At 34.4% G+C, this 23286-nt stretch overlaps 2 protein-coding genes across 2 annotated transcripts; one reads left to right on the plus strand and one right to left on the minus strand.

Moving 5' to 3' along the window:
- Positions 1–6564: 6564 nt before the first annotated feature.
- Positions 6565–10361, plus strand: LOC149905507 (rhomboid-related protein 2-like). Its single transcript, XM_090105272.1, has 6 exons — positions 6565–6570; positions 6776–7141; positions 7250–7402; positions 7827–8002; positions 8267–8448; positions 8730–10361. Exons 1-6 carry the CDS (start codon positions 6565–6567, stop codon positions 8852–8854), a joined length of 1008 nt encoding a protein of 335 aa, XP_089961398.1. The 3' UTR covers positions 8855–10361.
- Positions 10362–10748: 387 nt separating this feature from the next.
- Positions 10749–22427, minus strand: LOC149905508 (uncharacterized). The gene is made up of 11 exons (XM_090105329.1): positions 22385–22427; positions 16733–16780; positions 16042–16254; positions 15689–15763; positions 14918–15148; positions 14411–14629; positions 13373–14141; positions 12891–13300; positions 12668–12781; positions 12384–12569; positions 10749–12233 (listed from the first exon to the last, which is right to left on the minus strand). The coding sequence occupies exons 1-11, from the start codon at positions 22425–22427 to the stop codon at positions 11275–11277; spliced, it is 3267 nt and encodes a 1088-aa protein (XP_089961455.1). The 3' UTR covers positions 10749–11274.
- Positions 22428–23286: the final 859 nt, after the last annotated feature.

Raw genomic sequence — 23286 nt, forward strand, 5'->3', positions numbered from 1 at the left:
TTTTAAATGTTTAATGTTTTCCTCTGATAAATTGCACTTATTTTGAACTAGAGCCGCATTAATAATATTTATGAGGAGGAGGATTATCCATACAACCGCTGTCGCATAAATCTAACATTGTCCGTACATTTTCTGAACATTTTTGCGAAAGATGTTTATTTAGTTTTCTTTCCTGTTGGAAAAGAAAACTAACTACATCAATACAATAAACTAAATACCTACAATAAGTTTGTAAGGTTAAGCAAGCTTAATATATTTTAGTTTCGTGCCTATACCAAATAATATACGTATACAGGGTGTTCCAGATGCATTTTTTTTTTCAAATAGATGAATTCTTAAAACTCTTTGTGTACACCCCTAACAAGCAACCCGCCCAACTTTGCCACCCGCACGTGAGCTATCGTTTAAGATTATGTTTTCATAGACAAAATGCTCAAATTAGCGAAGCGTTATATGCCGGCTGCTAGAGAAGAAAACATAATTTTAAGATTAAATGCAAAAAAATTTTGGCATATATTTGTTATCTAAGTACATATTTTTTACGTGATCAGTGTATGCAAGACTACAAGTCCCTTCGCGCTTAGTATACCGATAGTGCGGGACACCCTGTAGGCTGTATAGCCATAATATATTCACACATCCATCTTCACAGCCACAGTAGTATTCTCGTATATAAAGCTATTTGTAAATAGTTTGATTACTGTATTCATATATATCTCATAGATGTAAGTATAAAATATAGCAGGGTGCTTGCTAGTATACAAATCTATGGGTTTATTATGTGTATGGTAATAAAATACGTCAATTAATGTAATTAGTTCAGCGGTAATGAGACACTTGAGGTCGACGCGCTAATTGAAAGGCTCGTAATAATGTGGTTATGACTTTTTGATTTCATCTAATCGAAATGATATGTTTTTTTTTTTATTTTAGTAATTATCTGCTCGTCTAGGTTTCGTCTACTATCAACTTGGGAGTAGATTTAGATATCCATGGAAAATATTTCATCGAAATCGATCTAGCTTTATAATACAACAATTTATGTGCCGGCTGTACGAATAAATATTGATGTTGTGCCAAAAATTAGTTCACGATGATTTTCAGTTCGGTAAGTTTGTTCATTGTTACCATGACAACGTACATTCACACGGCCTAGGTAATCGGTCGTGTCAGTTTTGTACAAAATCTAAAAAAAAACCACAAGCACCATAAATTATAAATCAAATGAACACCACCCACGCTCTCTATATTTTCAAGGGATTCGATTCGTAATTGTTATATTGCTTCAGTGTGTATCCTTTTTAGAGTCCAGGAGAGAACAACTGAACCTATTTCAATTATTAATTTTATTATAGAGTAGAAATTTAAGAAGAAAAATGATAGTTTTTATCAGCAGATAAGTGATGTTTAACTTCCAATTTGACGACTGAATCTGAATATAATCTGTGTCCGAATAAGCTACCTAATATACGAAACCTGTACTTGAAAGTTGCAAAAGTACAGCTACTACCCACAACAGCTAACCTTCAAACCGCATAATCTATCGTAACTACAACCCATGAAACATTTATAAAGCTATAATACATTCACAACCTTTCAATAGAAAAACTATTTACATAATTTTATTGCTCTCATTTATGGGCGAATACACTCAAGGGTAATAATTTTTATCTCGTGAATGCGAACCGATACTCGTACATACTTTATTATTTACGATCGAATGTAAATCATTCGAGGGAAGTCGATTTATTTTCTCTTTGACCTTCGCCTTGGCTTCTACAGTTCAACACGTTCAGGAGATTTGATTTGTGCTGTCTATAAATATTTGCGTAACGGTGCATTTACACCAAGCGAACATAGAGTTAGAGCTAGAGCATTCTTTCGTGATCTTTTAGTGTAAACGAAAACTTGTATTCAGCGTTGTTCAGTATTGAAAAGAACAACGAAAGAATGTTCTACGCCAGTTTACACTGAAAGAAGTTTACATAGCAGCCAGTGGGATTAGAATGAGCATTCGCTCGTATGATCTAAATGTATCGTAAGACATAGGTTACACGCTCAGTCTGGCGTCAGTTCAGTCCATCAGTCTGCTCAGAATGACGGGAGAATTGTCGTCTAACCGGTTGACTGACGGACTGATGGTTCAGATTATTACCGTGTTTTTCATCCATCAGTCTGGCATCAGTCGTTCGTTCGTTCCATCGTTCGTCGAGGCGCACAGATTCTAGGCATCGCCATATGGTTGACGTTCCATGTACCCGGACTAAGCGGTTCGGATCGTCATTCTTTATTCGAACCGCCAGGGACTGGAACATGCTTCCTGAATCTGTGTTCCCCGACGAGTACAATATGGGGGTCTTCAAGAGGAGAGTGAACAGGTACATTCTAGGGAAGCATGCTCCATCTTAGGCCACATCTCAGCTTACCATCAGGCGAGATAGTGGTCAAGCGCTCCCCAATCGCAGCGTAAAAAAAAAAGACTGAGCGCGTGTAACCTATGAATTAGATATATCATGTTCGTGTTCCTACGTTTTGTAAAAATGACATGTAGCTATGCAGAAATAAGCGCATCAGAGACGAAACTGTTTGTCGAGTATAGATATAGTATCTATACTCTAAGCTGTTTGTTGTTGATACAAGATTTGTGTGCATGTGTGTGTGCGATTAAGGGGAAATAGACGTGTCCATAATGTGATAGATTAACTATTAATATAATATATGCATAGTTTTCTGTTCATGGATATATTATATAACTGTAGAAAAACGTATGTAGGTAGTGATTGCCTGTCTGAAAGTATAGTGTTTGTTTAAAGTATCTCATTAGTGAATAAATACGTAATAGATTAATTATAATCACAAAATAAAAAACGACTTTTTCCTCAAGGGTGTAACGTCTTTTGCGTCAATGCAATTCGTTACCATGCAGATAAAATAAACAAATATTACGAGAATTTGATATTTTGTTAGGGAATTCTATTGAATCGTAGCGGTTTTCCTCGTTATTCGGAATTGAATGTTTTCGCGTACTACATATCTATATATTATGACCTTACAATGACATAGCCATGGCACATGATGAACATCTGCCGAAGTCTTAAAGACTCAAACTTAAATCCCTGAATGGATTACAATTTTTAATGAAAAGATACTTACTATTTTTTTTTGTAGTTTTGTTTAATCAAAATTGCTAACAAGGACTAGTAGCAATAGAAAGCTCAGTAACATAATATGATTGACGCAGGTGAGGGTCGTGCCCGATTAAAGCTAAGCAAGTCAGTTGTAAGCGGCTTGTTAAACCAATTACGGGTCAATTACAAACGAATACATGTTTGTATGCAAATAGTTGTGTGGGTGGTCTATTGTTTTACTGCAACTCTATAGAATATGCTGGTACAAGGGCTTAGGACGTAATCTACCACTCTGATGATGTGGGAGTTCGTAGATGTCACTGTAATATTTTACTGTTGTAATATTTTAGATTTTTTAGAAATACACGTTGTATCATGATTTTTCCTTTACCAAAGGGAGCCGTGAATAAAGTGAAGATTTTTTTTAATTGTAAGGCATAACATGTTCATAATGCGATCATGGGACTGAACATGAGTCGCCGCCTCATGATCGAACATGTCAGAATTTTTTTTTATTTGTTTTCTGATTCAAATTAGTCTTTACATATAGTCAAGTATATCATCCTGTAAAAACAGTTAGTTTAGCAAACACTATTGTCCCCATTTCCGAATTTCCACTACGACGGCTTTTCCCTCGCCCAAAACTAATGAAAATCAATGAGGTTAGTCACTGACCTAATAAGGTTACTGTACTAAAGTATTCCCATAGGGCCACAAAATGGCATGTTTTATGTTTCTTTAGAAACAAGGAAACTGTGACTAATAGTTACTAGATTTATTTTGTGTTTACATACGTACTATAATAATTTTAACGTTATCCTGCTCCTTACGTGCCATCAGACACACAAAATATGGTGGATTTTATACAGGTAAATAATGAGGAAAATGACTAAATCTTAATTAATTTGAGTAAAAACTTATAATGTAACAATCTTGACCTACTTAAATATGTGTTACCCAGTTCTCAAAAGGTATGCATAGAATAACCATTTTTTATATTTACATAATATTCGAAGTTAAAGACACTGGAAAGAGGAATAAGCTATATAATATAAAGCTTGTTTTTCTGCCTATTAAATATTATGTTATTCAATACGTCTACCTCATTATATGCATGCATATTTATTATGACTAAAGCGAGCATGTCTAAAAAGGCTATCTCCATCACGAAATACACCGCGAATATTAAGTGTTGGCACTAATTACACTAAATGTATGGTGTGGGTGCATTAGTGTGTGTCTCGCATAGCAAATACATCCCGATAATAAGTGCGTCGCAAAATGGGTGTGGTGGACCGCACCACGTATACTTGCGTGTAAAAAGCTTTAACTGAATTTCAAACAAGCGATGGTTTACAATTCTCTACGTGAGCGTGTGATCTAGAGGGATTTTAGTAATGTATATTATGTAAATTTACCCATAATTTTAGATTTTTAATGCATTTTTTAAAGGCGTACGTACATACATGTGCGGAATAAAATATGATCTATAAGACATCATCAATTATAACGTCGTAGGGCGTATTGATACACTATGAGTATGTACTTGTTTTTCTGTATGTATTTAGGTAGATTTTCTTTATTTTTTTATTTATTTTAATACAATAATCATCGAAAAATCCATATGCACCTTTCTTTAATAAATTGTATAAACAATAGTGTAAAATGCGTTCATGCGTGAAATGTTTATAATTTTTTTCTTTTAAAAATAAACAAACTTAGGATAAAATAATGATAAATACAGGAGTATATTCAGAAATTTAACACGTCATGAAGTTCCCGTAATCCCATTGGGGTCAATTATCTTTCGTAAAATACGTGCAGATATCACGTGTCGCGCCTCACGGTTTTCAGAATGTGATTCATTCAAATAACACACAATATAGTTAAATTGTTCATTAGATTTACATAAATAGAAGCGGCCTTAGCGGCTCAAGATATTAATATGGTATTTCCTCGATTTAACCGCAAACTCGAAAACCCATGAAGGCTGCTTGTTTATCATTTTTACAGGTACAAGTTTGTCTATTTAGATACTGTAAACTATCTGAAGGTAGTGAATTTGTTGGTAACTGATTAATATAATTATTATCGGCGCTGGAATACCTATTATGTATAATAATAATCAACGCTGGACTACGCGTCTAGCTGAAGATCTGATTTAGTGTTGAAAATGTTTTGTATATTTAATGAGAATTTTCAACCTTTCTTGTTTGCTTTGATATTATGTTGTATGACGCTACAAATATATTTTTATATATTTTTACAACTTAGGTTAAATTAAGAACTTGAAAGTTGAAACGGCTTACCAAAAAAACAGTCATACTGATAGAATAGGATTATTAAATAAAGTCGGTTTAAAAAAGTTGCTGTTTTACTCTCAAATTAAGATGAAACATAATACATAATAATGACTGTTTATTAAATTCATAAGTGGACTGTGGAAGGATAATATTCAATTGCTTAGTTTGTTTATTCTTTCTTTGCACAAAAGCTTCGATTTCGTACATTATCGTAATAGTTTCAACAACTGTTATGTCACAGTAATATTATTATATATTTTCGTGGTTTTATTATTTATATTACCGTTGAACGAACAGATTTGTAGTCTACAAATAAATATACGGAAGACTGGCAACTAACTCTGAAAAGCTTGAAATTGTGCCAGTATTTCGAATCAAGGGCTAAATATTTATGGTAAACATTTATTATAGTATCAAAATAACTATAAACTACATGTTATAAAATATGTTTAAACTATGTTTCATCATTCAAATTTTAACACCATCAATATGGGGTTGAGTTTGTATGAAAATCCGACATTTTTTAAGCTAAAAGTGAATCAAATCGCGAGCAAAAATCAAGTCGAACATATCTCAAGTGAAAAATCCCGCGTATCAATAATATTTGCATTATCTAAATGTGCCTCTATATATAAACCTACTTTGTAGACCGTAGGGCGTGACATATGAATAAAGACCACCTTAATCGGAACTGATAAGAATAAACGCTTGTTACTCGGGATCACAGTAAATCTCTGCTTAACTACACGATAGTAAACCGCAGCAATAAATACGGACAAACTGTTTCCCGTTATATTAATATAGAGGGAATTCCTCAACAAATCCAAATATAGTTTTCCTATATGTGCGGTATATATTTGATGTTTTCTGTATGTGGTGTCACTTTGTCGACAGGCGCTCAAGGCGATGCTGTGACATGATCTTCTGTGGAAGATGACAAGGGGATTGAACGACAGAGAATATGGCTCCACACGCAGAGGATTGCGAAAAGGTTATTTATGTTTATTTTTTTGCCAATATTATTTTACTCTATGATAAAATCCGATCATCGGTTTATGCTATTCAAAACTAAAAAAAAAATGTTTATACTTATACTATATCCAAAATTTTTGCATGTATATAAATTCATTCACATGAATGTAGAGTCTTAATTTTGTGATAATCTTTTCACTTTAACCCATTTCTTTCTTGATCTCATATCATAATAATATGTTTTATGTGCCATTGCCATCTATAGACTTGTAATAACCCTGATATACATGTTATTCCTAAACTAACTTTACATTTCTATACGATCTTTCTATTTATGAACATATATGCTAAATTAGTTTACTCGATCTACAGGAGGAGCGATTAAACGGGGAGAATTATCAGCCAGTGCCAGTACACCAGGGAAGGAGGGTACTGCCAGACGACAACGCTCCCGCACAGGCGTGGATCGAGAACGAAGATTCGCCGCAAGGTCTCGATAGCAGGACCAATAGTCCTGGTGAAAACCGCCGCCTACTTGGACATAAACCCCTCCACAAATCCACGACAAGGCTTCAATCAGGATTAACTTTGGGGGTGTGGAAACAATCGAAATGCTCCTTAAGCGCTAAGAGCGTGAAAATAAAGCCCAGGGTCAAGAGCAAATTTGAGAAAAGAAAGGAGAAGATCGTAGAAGCTCTCCGGCCACCGTATTTCATCATCAGCATGATCATTTTTATAGTAAGTTCAGGTAGTTTACCCTAAAATTTTCTTCATGGCAATGAATTAAGTGGTGATATAAATGTAGGAAGGTGTTGGGCAAAGACTTATAATTATGTTTCCCTTCAGGTATTGCTGCATCTATGTGGACCGGAAGAATGGCGCGCGCATTTGGAATGGTCTCCCGGTGCCTGGTGGCGGGAGCCCTGGAGGCTGATCACGTACGGCTGTGTACATGCTAGTACCGGCCACCTGGCACTCAACGCGCTGGTTGCTTTAGCTGTAAGTTTCGTGTTCAATTTTACCTTGCATATTTATGCTCTACATAGAACAAGACAAACTCATTCCACTAAAAACATGTTACGTATTTCTATTGAAATCTTATACTAATTTAAATCAAAATCAATAGATATTTAGCAGTTTAGTTTTTTAAAGTGAAACTTTTATTACATCGTCTCAAACTTTTTGGTCTGTGTAGCGCATGTCGCGTGACGGTCGGCTGCCGAGTAGGTATAAAGCAGTGTTCGAAAAGTTTCACTTTTACCGTGGTTTCATAAAACCACACAACATTTATAAGTTCTTCGAAATTTACTTCATTCTTATAAAATTATTTCGTAATATTTTTCATCAACTTAAACAATTAACGGAACTGTTCAACAATTAACGATAGGTATTTCGATTATTCAATTTTAATGCTTTTTTCCAGGTTGGCTGGCGCCTAGAACGTGAACAGGGTTGGATGCGGGTTGCGCTGGTGTGGGGGGGCGGTGTGGCGGCGGGCGCGCTCGGGGCCGGCGCGCTGCAACCACGGGTACGAGTGGTGGGGGCCTCTGCAGCTGTGTACGCGCTCTTGACCGCGCATCTGCCTAATGTGTGCCTTAGGTAACTGTCTACATAATATCCTTATGTTTCGTATTTTTTTTTTAATAACTTAAACGTAAATGTTGCTTAAAAGATTTTTATTTCACTGATGAATGCACTTTTTAAATGAAGACTATTTTTCTGTATAATAGAAAAGTATAATGTGAATTTTTGACAATATTTATAAAGGATTCTAGACATTTTCTACCAAGAATTTGTTAGTAGCCAAATAATTTCTCTACCTCTCTACATTCTAACTAAGCAAACATTTTTGTTTTCATTTAGATTTGGGCACATTCCCCTCTGGTGGTTTCGGCCTCTAAGCGTGGTGGTGCTGGGAGCGTCAGAAGTTTGCTGGGCCTTCATCCGTGTGTCGGAAGGTAACGCTAGCTCAAATCATGTGGCTTGGGCTGCGCATACTCTGGGCGCTGCTGTCGGTGTACCGCTTGGATTTCTCGTATTTAATGGTAAGCTTTTTTGTATTGACCATCTCCTTTATTCAAGTAATAAAATTTTATATTTAATTTTGGGTCAATGGAACTAGAAGATTTTTAAGACTAAGCACCAAGTTTCCATGAAGCGAAACAATAAAATATCTTCCGATTCTCTCTCAGATACTAAATAGAGTATACCGCACATAGACCTTATAGTTTTTCATGCGCTGACTACGTAGAAAGTACTATTACATTTTGAAAGTAAATAAATAAAAGTAAAACATAGTTCTAACAAATTCTTATTGTAATTGCAGGCGAGAACAGCACAAGGAAAAATATGCTCTGGTGTAGAATAGTATCGAGCTTCATCATGACGGTCGGCGTGTTGGCCGCTATCTGCCACTATCTCTTCTGGTACGATGTGGACCACTACACCTGAGGAAGACTTGCCTCCTACCTCGCATCAAGGAGGAAATACAAAGTCTGACAGTTTCGATTATCGAAATATAATTTGATCTTTTGATCGACTAATGTAATACTGAGGTATTGGATTATGACTGGCTTTAGTTTCATGTAAGGAGCCTGAAAGTTGTGCTGATAAATTGGAAATTTTAATGTCAAAAGAAGTGTAATCGTTTTTTGTACTGAAGTACAAAATTGATTGTAATTATTAGCGGAAGGTTTTGCATTGGATGTTTGTGCCATACGATATACAGAGAAGCAAAGAATAAATATTATTATCTAAAAATCTAACGTACAAAACAATGTGTTCAAAAACGTTTTTACATTGTTGAAATTGTTAACATTTGGCCGATATTAAATGAAACGCACAAGAGTCTTCCTCTAATATTGTTGTATGATATTTTAGATAGGAACCTAACGAGTACTTAAGCCTAACGTGTACTATATACTATCTCTGAGAGAGATGTGTGATATTGTTGTTATAAAACGTTTGTCGTGGACCAAATATTGAAATTGTTTGTACTTTACATTGTATGAATTGCGCCATAATAATATTTGAATTTCAAGCCATTACTTGGTCTACAGCACTCGTTTACTTACCATTAGGTAACTGATTAGAATGATACAAAGACAGAGTTTGTCAATTGTACAGTATGTAAGCTAAACGTAAGAATTTTACATGTTGTCGGTACTTTTTTACCATTTTTTATACTGTTCGATAAGCGATTGTTGTAGTTAAATGTTATGAACATAACCGTGTGACGTTATTTAATATTTTTAACTATGCAATGATTTCAATGAGATCTCGCGATTTGTTTTGTATCAAAACGCTTTAGGAATTGATGTTTGGAGGGACAAGTTAGCGAATTATGTATTTATACTTGTTTTTGTGAGTTATAATAATTATTGTAACCAAAGAGATTATTAATCTAGTCCTATGCTTTATGTTGTTGTAGAAAAATTATGTGAATATAGAAATTCTTTGAATTTAGTTTTAGGTTCTCCCGCATAATTTGAAGTTACAAAAAGGTTTCGGCAATTAATATCATAGAAATAAAATTCATTCAAAAATATCATTTATAAACCTATGAGTCACTGATTTGATGCAACCTTTTCTTAAAATTTTATTGTTATTATATCACGATGTAACTCTTCTTTGTAACTAGATAAAAAACTTAACAAACCGTTTTTCTCTTATACTCTTTTCCAGATGAATTTAATTGCCGATGCCTAATTTAATGTTAAATTATGAAATATAATATGACTAACATTCATTTATGACCCTGAAAGTTTATAATAATATTCGGGCCGACCTGTAATTAAATAATTTTACTACAAACATGGTAACTTTATTGTAATGTTTTTTAGTGGTCTGAATTACTTACTGCATATTCTAACATATCATATTTTTACATTTAACCAAGAACAAGTTGTCTGTGTGTCTTATGCGTACTTATTAAACTGGAACAAAATAAAATACTTTAAAAAAGCTTTATTGTTTTATTTTTATCAGATGTTTAAATAATTTAAATTTCCTTCTTTTACACAGATCATAATCGGGGTAGTAACATGCAAATATAATTTATTTGAGTGATTGGACACTGCAATTATAATTTTTAAAGTGAAACTTTTATTACATCGTCTCAAACTTTTTGGTCTGTGTAGCGCATGTCGCGTGTATCGCGGCTGCCGAGTAGGTATACCTACTCGGCAGCCGACCGTCACGCGACATGCGCTACACAAAGCAGTGTTCGGAACCGTTCGAACAGTTTCACTTTTACCGTGGTTTCATAAAACCACACAACATTTTTTTTTATACTAACTAGTATATTTGAAATTAATGATATTTTAATGCTAACGTCCGCGTCATGACGAATATATACTTTAATCAAAATATAATATGAGGAATTGTTACCGAAACAGATCTAAACTGTATGTATGAAAATACATTTTATAAAGAAGTGAGATCAAAGCCAACGGCTAAACTCTGCTTATCTAATTAACTAATTATTATTATATATCTTACTGACTACTTACTTATGCTAATTTATATCAATCATAGAAGCGTTTTCAACGAAACGGATTAACATCTCCATAAAATGTCCATGGGTACGTGTATATTAGTTTCTTATTGTGTTTTTTTTGGTGTTTTCACAAAACTCATTAATGGAAGATTCTATGACATCAACATAATAATTGCCTCCATCATTAAAAACGCTTCATGTGATTAGTAACAGCGCAATAGGCGTTGTGTTATAAATGCAATTCTTCGAGGTATATTGACTTCCAAAATAATCCGTACGTTTACCGAGATTTTGTTGCACTTTTTAGATAAACGTTCATTGCCAGATTAAATTTGAATGGAAATTGGTATCCTGATAACATCTAGTATATCTATTAACTACACGTTAATGGCCTACATTGCACTCCAAGTTCCGTACATTTGCATTCTTGACATGGTGAGGAGAGCTCAGCTATCATTCTACCAACGTGGTACATTCGCCCGTATATATTACATCCCGCTAGCTTCGGGAGGCCTGGTATCAAACCTGGTAACATATTTGATGGTCTAGAAACTTCTATGGCCTGTCCTGATTGACCCTTGCTTGTTATTTCAATAGTTTTAGTTGTTATCGGTCGAGAAGTTGACTTTAAGAATGGTTTTCTTGTTGGCGTGAATGGTTTGGACGTGATAGGCCGAGTGGTTGTCCTCTTTATTGCAGTCGCTTCTCCGAGAACCAAGTGATCGATCCTGTCAACTGTGTTTAATTTTTTTGATGGAATAAATGAGTATTGATTTGATGGAACAAAACTCGATACAACTTGCGGTTTTCGAGTAGTCGTGGGGGCTGGTGTCGTGGTTGTCCGTCTAGGAATATTCGTGGCTACATTCGGAGGCATTTTTTTAAATGGCACAGTGGTAGTAGTTTCATATGTTTCGCTGAGCAGCAGTTTTAAGACGTTTCCTAAAGAAAATCCTTCGTCATCGTCTTCATCTTCATATTCTTGTGATTGGGAAGAACTAGGATTTATTTGATCCTTTGTGGAACTATCGTGATGTGATGTTTGTTTTTCTGTGGTTGTTATTACAACTGGTGACGTAGGCAATGCTGTTGTACTCACATTCTTTGGACTTACTACATAGGTTTCTCTTATATCAGCATCGATTGCGGGATTTCCATTGTTCGTTGTGATAGTCATATTATTAGTAAATGGTTTTGTTTCAGTGATATTTTTAAACTCAAATTTGTTTAGCAAGGAATCCAGTGTTATGTTATTTACTACATTAGTTTCGGTTGTAGTAGTAGTAGTTGTTGTTGTCGTCGTCGTTGTTGAAGTTACTTTTGTTTTATTTGCTGAAAAAAAAATCATATATTAATTTTATAACCACTTTATTGCAACACATTAGGTATATTGAAATCTCAACTTATATTTCAGATTGTATATTGTTTTCATACGTAGTTGCTACATGCTAATGTATATGATAAAACGTGTTTCATTCTTACCTCTTTCACAAACCAGTTCACCACAGCACTGGTTCGCAGTCACAAGGCGGCGTATGCATCCCGGGGGAGTGTTGCAGGGGCGAGGGGAGCAGTGCAGCTCTCCCCACGCGCATGTGCAGATGGAACAGGCTTGCATGACGGTGTCTCCTTCAGCCACTTGTTTACCATCATTCGATATACATTGACCTGCAATCAAATTTACTTTTAGTACTAATATTAATATTACGATTGCAGTTAATAATATACTTGGTAAATTAATTTGAGGGATGATAAATAAGTTTTACCTTTCTCATCAATTTGCATTGATGTTGTTAAATGCGGTATAACTGGTCCTGGAGGTGTACTATATACTGAATAATATTCGTTGATTATACCAGGTCCTTTAGGAATGAAACCACCTGAAAATAATGTATTCCATTTAATTCGTAAATCATTTATAGGATAATATCAAATATTATTTATCTGCCAATGATTGTATTGAAGAATATATTGTACGTAAAGGTCTACCTTCAGTTTCTGCTGGCGGCGAAAACAAATTGATTGCAGGTGCTTCAACCTTCATATTTTCAGTCGTGATGGGTATTTTCGGTTCGGCTTTAATTTCTTTCGCACTTCCAAATGACGTACCAACAGTAAATTCCATTGGACTTTCCAAATCATCCACATGACCTGCGTAGGTTTCTGGTATTTCATGAGGTAAGGGATAAAGAGAATCGTCTTTATTCGTGAAAACTGGATACTGCGTTGGATTATAAGTATCTTCACGTCTTGTTATGTATGGAATATCCTTTGTGTCAATATTTGGATAATAAACAGGAAATTTGTCTTCTCTTTCTAATGCAGGATACGCTAACTCTTCTTTAGGAGCAACATCATCATCATCAACGACAGCATCAGCTGCTAGAAAGGGAATGATTCTGAAAAATACATTATTTTAGTAATAAATTATAATTAAATCATCACGAAATACATTTTTATTAATAACTCACTTCAAATTAGGTAGTGAAGGTGGCAACGTTGGTTCAGTATAATCGTAATCAGCTTCTTCTTTTGTTTTCTTGGTAATATTATGAGAATCAGCCAACATTGGTGACACAGTTTTAGGAGTTACGGTAGTAGTTGAAGTAGACACAGAAGACGGGAATGATGTGTTAGTTCTTAAAGAACTCGTCACATTTATAACAAAGCTTTCGTTTTCATCGAAACCATCGTTGTAACTTTTTTCAGTGATCAACTCGTTTGCTGGGAATGTATGGGTTTCTATATCTAAGCTATCGACAAAAGGTATTCGTGGCTGTGTCTCCATGTGCATTTTTAATGTATCGTTTATATTCGTTATATTGTATAGCAGCGATGTAGACGATAATTCAGCTGTACAATTGATTGTACCGTTTATCATTATTTTCACAGAACCATCAGGTTGTTCTGTTGTTTGGCTCTCTGCAACTTCCTCAGTAGTGCTTTGTTCAGTCATTGTTGTTGAGTCTTTTGTATAGTCATCTAATTTTACTGTTGTTTCAGTCATCACCGTACTGTCACTCTCTGCAGTTAATTGAGTTGTTGAAGTTTTAACATCTGTAGTGGTAGTAATGGGTTGCTTTTTACTTGTAGCGATGGATGTACTTTTATCTGTGGCTGTACTTATAGTTTTAATAGTGGTTTCTCGCTTAGTAGATTTCGAAGGGTGAAAAGATCGATCTTCGCTTTGTGATGGTTCTAAATAATTTTCTGGATGGGCAAATAAGCTATGAATTATACCTGGAAATTAAGTGAGAAGTTATTAACTTGTGAAACTTGTAATATTTCGATACATCAAAGTTAAAAACATACATTATTATGTTTTTGTATTGATTTAAATGTTGTGTGCAGTTTTAATTGGGTTGTAATTTTAATATTGATTAATTTAGTAAGTTGATGTAAATGCTTATATGGGTTATATCCTGTAACTGTGCCTTATAGAAATAAATAAATAAAATACGTTTTAGCAATATACATACGAAGTACACATAAAATAAAACGTCGATTACCTAATGCTGGTTTCATCTCTGGTCTCGTGTGATTGCATTGGTACTGATGAGGACAGCACTGTCCAGCTTGTACCAATGGTTTGCATCCCTGAAGATTTGGAGCACAAGATAGATGTTGACATCGGATCATGCCTCTCAGACAGAAGCACTGCGTGCAATCGTCTCCAGATGCAACTCTTTCTCCTTCACCTATCCACTTGCCATGACTCGTTTCACAGTCTGGAATATATAGATAATATTTTGAGATAAAATGATCCTATCCTTAGAAATTTATAAACAAGAAAATATTTCGAAGTAGGTACTCTAGAAAATTTTATGATCAGACTGTAGGTTGAAGGTGAGAAAAACATTCTATACTTTATATTAAAGTAATAAATATGAGTGAAATTCAAGAGGAACCAGAATGTCATCGTATAAAAAAATCAAATAAATAAAAAAAAGTAACACTAAGAGATAACGTTACCCAATATTAACTTCTTGACTCTATGCTTTCTATTCAATGCATACCATTTGGATTTCTCTCCGGGGCCACATCGGTATCATGTTCGCAATAGTACCGCTGCGGGCAGCAGGCGCCCGGCGCGGGGCGCGGCTGGCAGCCCGGCGGGGGCGGCAGGCACTGGGGTCGCACGCAGCGCCGCGCACCCCCCAAGCAGAAGCACTGCTCGCAGGCTGTGGTGGAACTCATTGCTGACCCGGCTGCGTAGACCGTGCCGCCTTCGACGCAAGCGGGAAGGGCTGGAATTTAAAGAAGTATCGTTGATGAGCAATTTGGAGAACAATGTTGTAAATTGTAGATATAAAAATCAATTTAATTTTTATAGTGAAACTTTTATTACATCGTCTCAAACTTTTTGGTCTGTGTAGCGCATGTCGCGTGTATCGCGGCTGCCGAGTAGGTATACCGACCGTCACGCGACATGCGCTACACAAAGCAGTGTTTAGAACCGTTCGAACAGTTTCACTTTTACCGTGGTTTCATAAAACCACATAACATTTTTTTTATTCCTTGTCAGTTTATACAAAAAATGTTGTGTGGTTTTATGAAACCACGGTAAAAGTGAAACTGTTCGAACGGTTCTAAACACTGCTTTGTGTAGCGCATGTCGCGTGACGGTCGGTATACCTACTCGGCAGCCGCGATACACGCGACATGCGCTACACAGACCAAAAAGTTTGAGACGATGTAATAAAAGTTTCACTTTAAATTCCTTGTCAGTTTATACAATTGTTTCGATACAATAAATTAATATGAATATTACGAATATCATAACATACCAAGTCCGACAAAGTTTGGAGCAGCGACTTCAGTGTCTTCCAATAGAGCTTGTCCATTGACGAAATTCACTCCGTCTGAAATAATGAGGGAAAATTTTAAGGGTAATTCAAAGATATTATGACAAAATTATAAGTATTATATTTTTATTTCCTGGGAGTAAATCATTATTGAAATTATGCAAACTTGTAACTACAAGGTATAAATATAATCGAATTAAAATGTGGCTCCATCAGGAAATGGTAAATTTCAATGAGCTTCTAGAAAATACCTACATCTGCAATCCATCAGAACGAACTTTAAGATCACATAGAAACCTAGTCAATTATACGTAGCTACATCTCCCTCTACATACCCGGGCACTGTATTTGCGGGCAGCACTCCCCTCTCCGCTGCATCACTTGGCAGTGCGGCGGCGGCTCGGGCAGCGGGGCGCAGGCGCGGCGCCGGCACGACAGCGCGCCGCGTGCGCACGTGCACGCCAGACAGGCCTCCCGCGTGCCCACAGTACTGCCGTCGCTGTGCCACCGCCCTTCGTACAGGCAGCCAGAGGGGAGCTCTACCTTGCCTTTAAGGATAACTTTTATTAGGGAAACATTGATTAACTTATATGTATTAAAATGGTTAGAACCAAACATCTTATCATCAAACGTTTTACATTATATAGGCTTGAATTTGACCTTTTTTAGTATCTCGAATATTACTACATATATTATTCATAACCATACCTAATTAAAATATGTAGTTATAATAATCATTTTTAAATCTCTCAACGCTCCTTAACTTATTGGATATTTTGGGTAGAGAAAAAACTGCTCTAAATAATACGTTTGTAAGTTGATGTTTAGGTATGTTTCTTATATCACGCAAAAACAGCTGAATAGATTGTGATGGTTTTTAACAATATCACAATAACAGAAATAATCGATAACGCAGGATCAGGTGGGATTCAAACCCGCGTCTTTCGTCCGCAAAAGAAATCGATGTACTTTACGTAACTTCATATAGGGTTTTTTTTATAAAAAACATATCGCTATATTACTTACTATTGCCTCTTAATTTACGAATAGTTCTATCTACGCCTTCGCTACAACCTGAAATGGAAACAATGTATTTTAGAAATACGTCAAATTATCACAAATCACAAAATACAAATTTTCTGCATAATAATAAGCGCCTTATCGAAACCCACAGCAAATATTTTGTATTGTGATACACTATTCTACTAAATATGAAATAAATACGTTATTTTTAACCTTTATATTATAATCAAACCTTCGAAACTAAGTTATTAATCCTTAACAAAAAAACCTGTCATACCTATAAACTCGTCAATAAAAATAATGCAACCTAGAACTTCCGTGAACAAGGCATGTAAAAATTGCTTCGGGTCAGTATGGGCAAGTCAGGGTAATTCAGAGTGCCATATTGTCGAGCAGGTTTGCTGTGGGGGGAGGGCAGGGGGAGGGGGGTCGTGGGAACCGGCGGGAGAGGGTCCATTGACTAACTGTACTCCATCGATGTGCTATATTGGCCCGTTTGACGTATGGCTTTGAAGTGTATCAATGTGCTTTGATTTGAAATGCTTAGACAAATAAAGCTTTGATTCCAAGATAGAAGCTTTTTCCTGTTAATTTCACTACTATTCAATATTACAAAACCTTTTGTTTTCATTGATTTGTAATGCAATTGGCGTGGATTACATAAAGGCACAATGTAGAATGTAGATCCGAAGTTAGAGCTTTATCTCTTATTTGCACGCAATGTTTATAGGAAGCTCAACTTTACCGGTGAAAAAAAATTGAATTTATCAATTAATTATCATAAATTCAATTTTAAAATAATGAATTTATCTTTAGACTTATATTGGAATTGGACTGACTTTGAATTGAGAAATTCTCATACTAATATACCATTCAATGCATGACCATCTCGTTAGAAATGAGTATCACAATTAATCTACTACTTCATATTTATAATAATAAATACACCTCACGTGTTTTACTTTTATAAAATAATTACCGTTATTATTTTCAAAAAGCTAAGCAATACGATACATAAGAATCACACATTAACGTCTTCAATTATAAGTATGAGCTTAAGAAGTATTGTAATTATAATAATAGAAACGAAAGTGTGAATGAAAGTTTTTCTAATTAGTAATGTGAAAAACATAATGGCGGTTTACTTTCCCATATGTAACCCGAATTGTGTCGTGCGAATTTGAAATGACTCAAAACTTTTTAAAAACAGTTTTGAATACATACTTTTACTTGGAATAATAAAACCCACTTATTGCATATTATGTTATATTTTAATATAATATTCAACATACATTTCTAGAAATAGTTAAAAATATGAAATGGCTCTACGTTACATATTATATCTTTTATAACGTAAAAAGCTTGCTCTTTCAAAATGACTTATTCATTCAACCCATTCATCGGAATCGGTAATTCATCAATATTAAATGACCAATTGGAATCCTTCCAGTTAATTTTAAAAACGAATAACGATAATATAACTGGTTTATAAAAATGGTCCAGACACCAGAAATGTTGTCTACCTGCCAGTTAACTTGATTGTTAAATGGATTTTCTTTTTAGCACAAGGTCATGGTATTGTATTGAAAAATCTATAATTTCACTCGATGCTATTATTATTAAACTAGATATCTCGTGATTTTCACACAATAATTTAATCATACAATCGTATCTACAAGATGCACTTATCAATACCTACTCAAAAGAACCACCTGATAATATAAAACACACGTCTATCTTCAACTTTTAATCAAGCCAAGTTGTCATATTGTCGACTTCTTATTTCCATAAAAAATGCAATAGACCTAATACAGGAAAGTAGCGACTAAACTTTGGCGAAGACGATACGATAGTTTGCGAAAATGAAGTGTTATTAATAGTAATTATATAAAATAGTAATTAATTTCAAATAATACATGCTGTATTCTCTACAATAGAGTTTTTAGACAATGAGATATATCAACTACGCGCTTACGCTAAAATTTACTCACGTTTTGTACCGTTGAAAACTATTGTTCTGTTCTAAATATTAATATTTGTATCTTAATGAGATGAAAGTCAAGGTAAGATTTGGCAGACAATGGGTTCCCGCGTGAGGAGACACGCCATGGGAGCGGTCTGCAGCGACGGGCATCAAACCAGTGACCCACGAATTATGCCATTGTTCTAGTTGATTATAAAAACTACTTGATGAATATAAAATGCACATAAATTACTTCCAAGTATAACTGCGTTATTAAAAACTATTTTAAAAGTAAAACCTTTTTGATAAAATACACGTACAATAACTAAAATCGTGTTCTATATAGTGTAAAATATAATATTTAAAGCATAGAAAACCCGTATAATTAGCAGCGTGAAAACGACAAAGGGACCCGTATGTTAGTGTTTAAATGATAACAAATAGAATTTGAAAGTCGAATATCATCTGTATTATTTGCCTTGTAAAAACATTTCTGCACATTTATTATATTATCTAGTTAACCGAAGAGTTGATAAATTGAAGAGATGTAACCTCGTTAAAAAAATAAAGTAAAATAAGAGTAATTCAGTTACAATACCGTCAATAATAATTCATAATACGTACTTTGAAATTTTTATGGAGAGTTACATCTATTTTTATAATTTTATATCTTTAACATCAAGGCTCTCTGTTAGTAAAAACACCTGATATGTATGAAATATGACAAATAACAACGGGACTGACTTCGATTCCGGTTTAAGTTCATTCATTCAACAGAGTTATGTGAAAACTTATCGTACTAAACTAATAAGGTCTAATTTTCTATAGATTATTGCTTAGATAGCGGTCTGTTTGCATAGATTACCGCGGTGGTTGACATAATGTGACGTCATAGAGAGTAAGAAATATATTACGGTATAATTCAGCTGGCATTGACAGTTCCTTAAGAAGAAAATATCCGAAGCCTAGAATGAGATTTTGATGAGACACAATTCCCTTTATTCGCGCTTTTCCTCGAAAACTAAAGGGGCAAATGTACAAGCTTGTATTTGTTCTTAGTTTGACTGCTAATTGGCGTCAATTTAGATCTTCAATCAATTCCATATATAAAAGTATGAGTTGCGGAGAACATAATAATACGTATTAACTATCTCTGAAGCAAATTTCCAATATGGAGAAGTGATACATAAATAAGCATTTATTTTCTTACTAAAGCACAATAGTTTCTAAGTATTACAAAGTATTACAATTTAAACATAGGAATTTAATGGCTTGTTTTTTGTGACAATCATCATGGTATTCATGTTATATGTATTTTTTATGTAAAGCACTTCATACATTTTACATCTTTATACAGTTTTTACTGAGGCACTAACAAACAGTTTTTCCACTTCACTAAAATAAAAGCATTCTCACTTAACAGTACTAATCATAAACCTCACTCAGTGCTTTGTATTAGCTTAAATATTTAGGCTGAGCCTCAAAGGAGGCTTTGTTTATTTCAGAACCGTGTCAGTGGCGCGCTACGAACTATTTGCATAACAAAATATGTATTTCTTTTAACTCATCGTGCTCAAATGAAAGATTGTACTTACAATAATAAGATGTGTATTAATTTTTTTATGGGAGTTAAATTTTGTATTTTAGGCTTCTATTGTTCGAAATATATAATAATGATTAAGGAATATTTTCAATGTGAATATTTTAAAACAGAAGTACATTAAGCCTAAACGTTTTGCAATAATAATAAGTTCACAAGAATTCAAGAAGATGCAAAAATATCGGAATCTGCGAGGCAATTTTGGTCCAGCCGGCAAAAGCGAAGATTAACATCAAAAAATACAATAGGACTGAAACCTCAGGTCATCGCTTCAAGGACATGAGCCAGCGAAAGAAATTTCTTTTTATTACCGTCCGTCCGCGTCGGTTTGCGTTGTGTCGGTCCCGCGTCGGGTCCGCATTACACGACTTATAAATAATACCCATTGTGTAGCCATTAATTAAATTGTGACGGGAAGCGAGCCCTTTTGTTTTATACGAATAGCGGCCGGGAATACAATGTTGCAGATCATATTATATACCATTTAATTATATAATAACGCGGTTGCCAAGGAAACTGGAGGATTGAGTTCCAATGTTAGTAGATTGCTGATAAAATCTTGATAACGAGCTTACGAACTTTTAAAGTAGCTTAATTCATTTCACTGATACGTTAGAAACCATAGATTAAATATAATATTATGTATATCTTTGGTAGAGCTTCCTGTCCTTTCTCTGATTTCTGAATAAAATGTTAATTAAAAAATATTATGAGGTGTATACTTTCTTCTGGGACTTTTAATTTTAAATTATATCGTTTCTTATTTGAAATATATTTTGCATATTCACCATATCGTTTCACAACAAAAAAAGTTCGCAGCCCTTGGTGTGTGTGGCGCGCGTTGAACTCTTTTTGATGAGCCGGTCTCGACCGCAGGCTTTACGTGCTGGACGCTGGTCTAGCCTGCTTAACATCACTCGACACGCTTGCTAATTATATTATATTATAGTGTCTATCCGTGCAAGCTTTTAGAAAAAAGTATAGAGAAAAATAATTAATTCCACTACTTATTATAGTAGGTAATTTGATTATTATATAAATGACAATTTGTAGAGAGTCAAACAAAATTTAATCCAATGACTGCCGACCTGCTCTTAGGGTTTTAATAATAAAAGATATATATAAAGCCCTTTGGTCATAAATGTCCAATTCCAAACCCAATATAATTTGATGTAAAATATTATCTGGGATTTAAATAAAAGGTGGAAGGACAATCTTCATAAATACGAGTATATATCATTATCTATATTGAGCCCATGGGACAAACCCATCATAATACGTGATATCGAGATTACAAGAAACCTGTTCACGATCATTGATGCGCATGCGCATCCTATGAAATCACGTTGATCCATTGCAATTGAAAACTATAATTCTTACAAGACTAGAGTTATGAATATGAAAAATGATTATATATATATACCTACAATGAGTGTCTTTTAAAGATATATTTTGAGATTCTCACTCCGATATTGATTGCCCTAATATAACTATTCAAATTCAACAGTGAAATTGAAAATTTTCACATAACTATAAACATTAATACTTAAAAATATGAACAAATAAAATATATTAGTTTAAAGAATCAATTCACAACACAAACATAAAGACTCATTAAATTAATAATCCGATAATGTTCATTGTCTATCGTCTATAATTAATATATAATAAGTCATGAAGTTGTTCCGTTATGTAAATTGAGATCGAGACAGATTAGCTCTTATCTCATCTCAATCGCGGCAAGCTCTTCAAAGCTCAAGCATCTATTATAAATTATAATGCTGGGAATATTGCACAAGTTCAGTATTATTTTAATTCAAATAAGGTAATGATTTCTTACTCCCAGTTACACATAAAAACATTGACAATACAATAACTATACCTATAAAAATCTTTAACGTATGTTTAAAAACGTAATTTCAAGTTCAACGTATCAATAATTCAGCCTAACAAATTTCTTTCAAATATCAATAAAACCATACTACTCGTGTATCACAAACCAAAATACAAACAAAAAACAGAAATCCATGACTTAAAAGGTCATAAGGCGCTTATCCTTGGGCAAGGGTCATTGACCGTATTTGCGTAGGACCTGCGAACGCGAGGAGGACGCACAGAAGGGACAGCGGGGCCATGGCGCACGTGCAGCCTCCGCGACGGCTAGCCGCTTACTGACTATCAGAGCCTATCAGTACACACTACACCCACTCACATCTACAAAACACCATACAGAACTATGAGCTTAGGCGCTTTTACACTGGACGGATACGGGACGCCAACGTCTGAGATTGATTGCATTGTTTGTAAAAATAAATGTAAAATTTGTAAATGATAATAAAAAATTAAAAATGATGTGAACGATTTCGAAAAGACACAGGACTGCATTTTATATTCGCTTGCTTTACTCTCTATAAGTAGAGCAAGCGAATATAAAACAAACAATCCAGAATAAATAGTCACAGTTCATACATTTTTAGCATCTACTCAACTGTATCATTTTAACTGTGTAATGGAAAAACGCCCAGTGATAACTTTTAAAAGTGTTGCATCGAAGTACATTGCTGCTTGTGTTTGAAAATAAATAATAAGCTTTCCATTTTCTATGAGAACCAGCAATGGACATCGATTTAACGGGACGATTATCAGTTATCAATACAATGTAATGTAGGAACTGACATTCACACAATATATCAAGCAAGTGCTCGATTTATATACTTTTTACTTTGAACAACTACTTGGTGGTTGTCGAGTTTTTTACGTAGAGCTTTATGTATGATATGAAATTTATTAAACGAAAGGAAATTATATGATTTGTGAATGAATTACGTTTATCATGTACAAATATAGACAGAAATGTGTACTTATTTTTTTAATTTTCGTGAAAAGATAAATTTTGAGCTTAACTCAAACTCAAACTCAAATATTTATTTATTCAATAAGACTTCTTTTAGAATCACTTTCGAATCGTCAATACATATTTTAAACAATTACCAC

This window comes from Colias eurytheme, chromosome 9 (genome assembly GCF_061535395.1).
Source record: "Colias eurytheme isolate Ceu_HAF_F1 chromosome 9, ilColEury1 Martin Lab GWU primary, whole genome shotgun sequence".
In the NCBI taxonomy this organism is placed as follows: domain Eukaryota; kingdom Metazoa; phylum Arthropoda; class Insecta; order Lepidoptera; family Pieridae; genus Colias; species Colias eurytheme.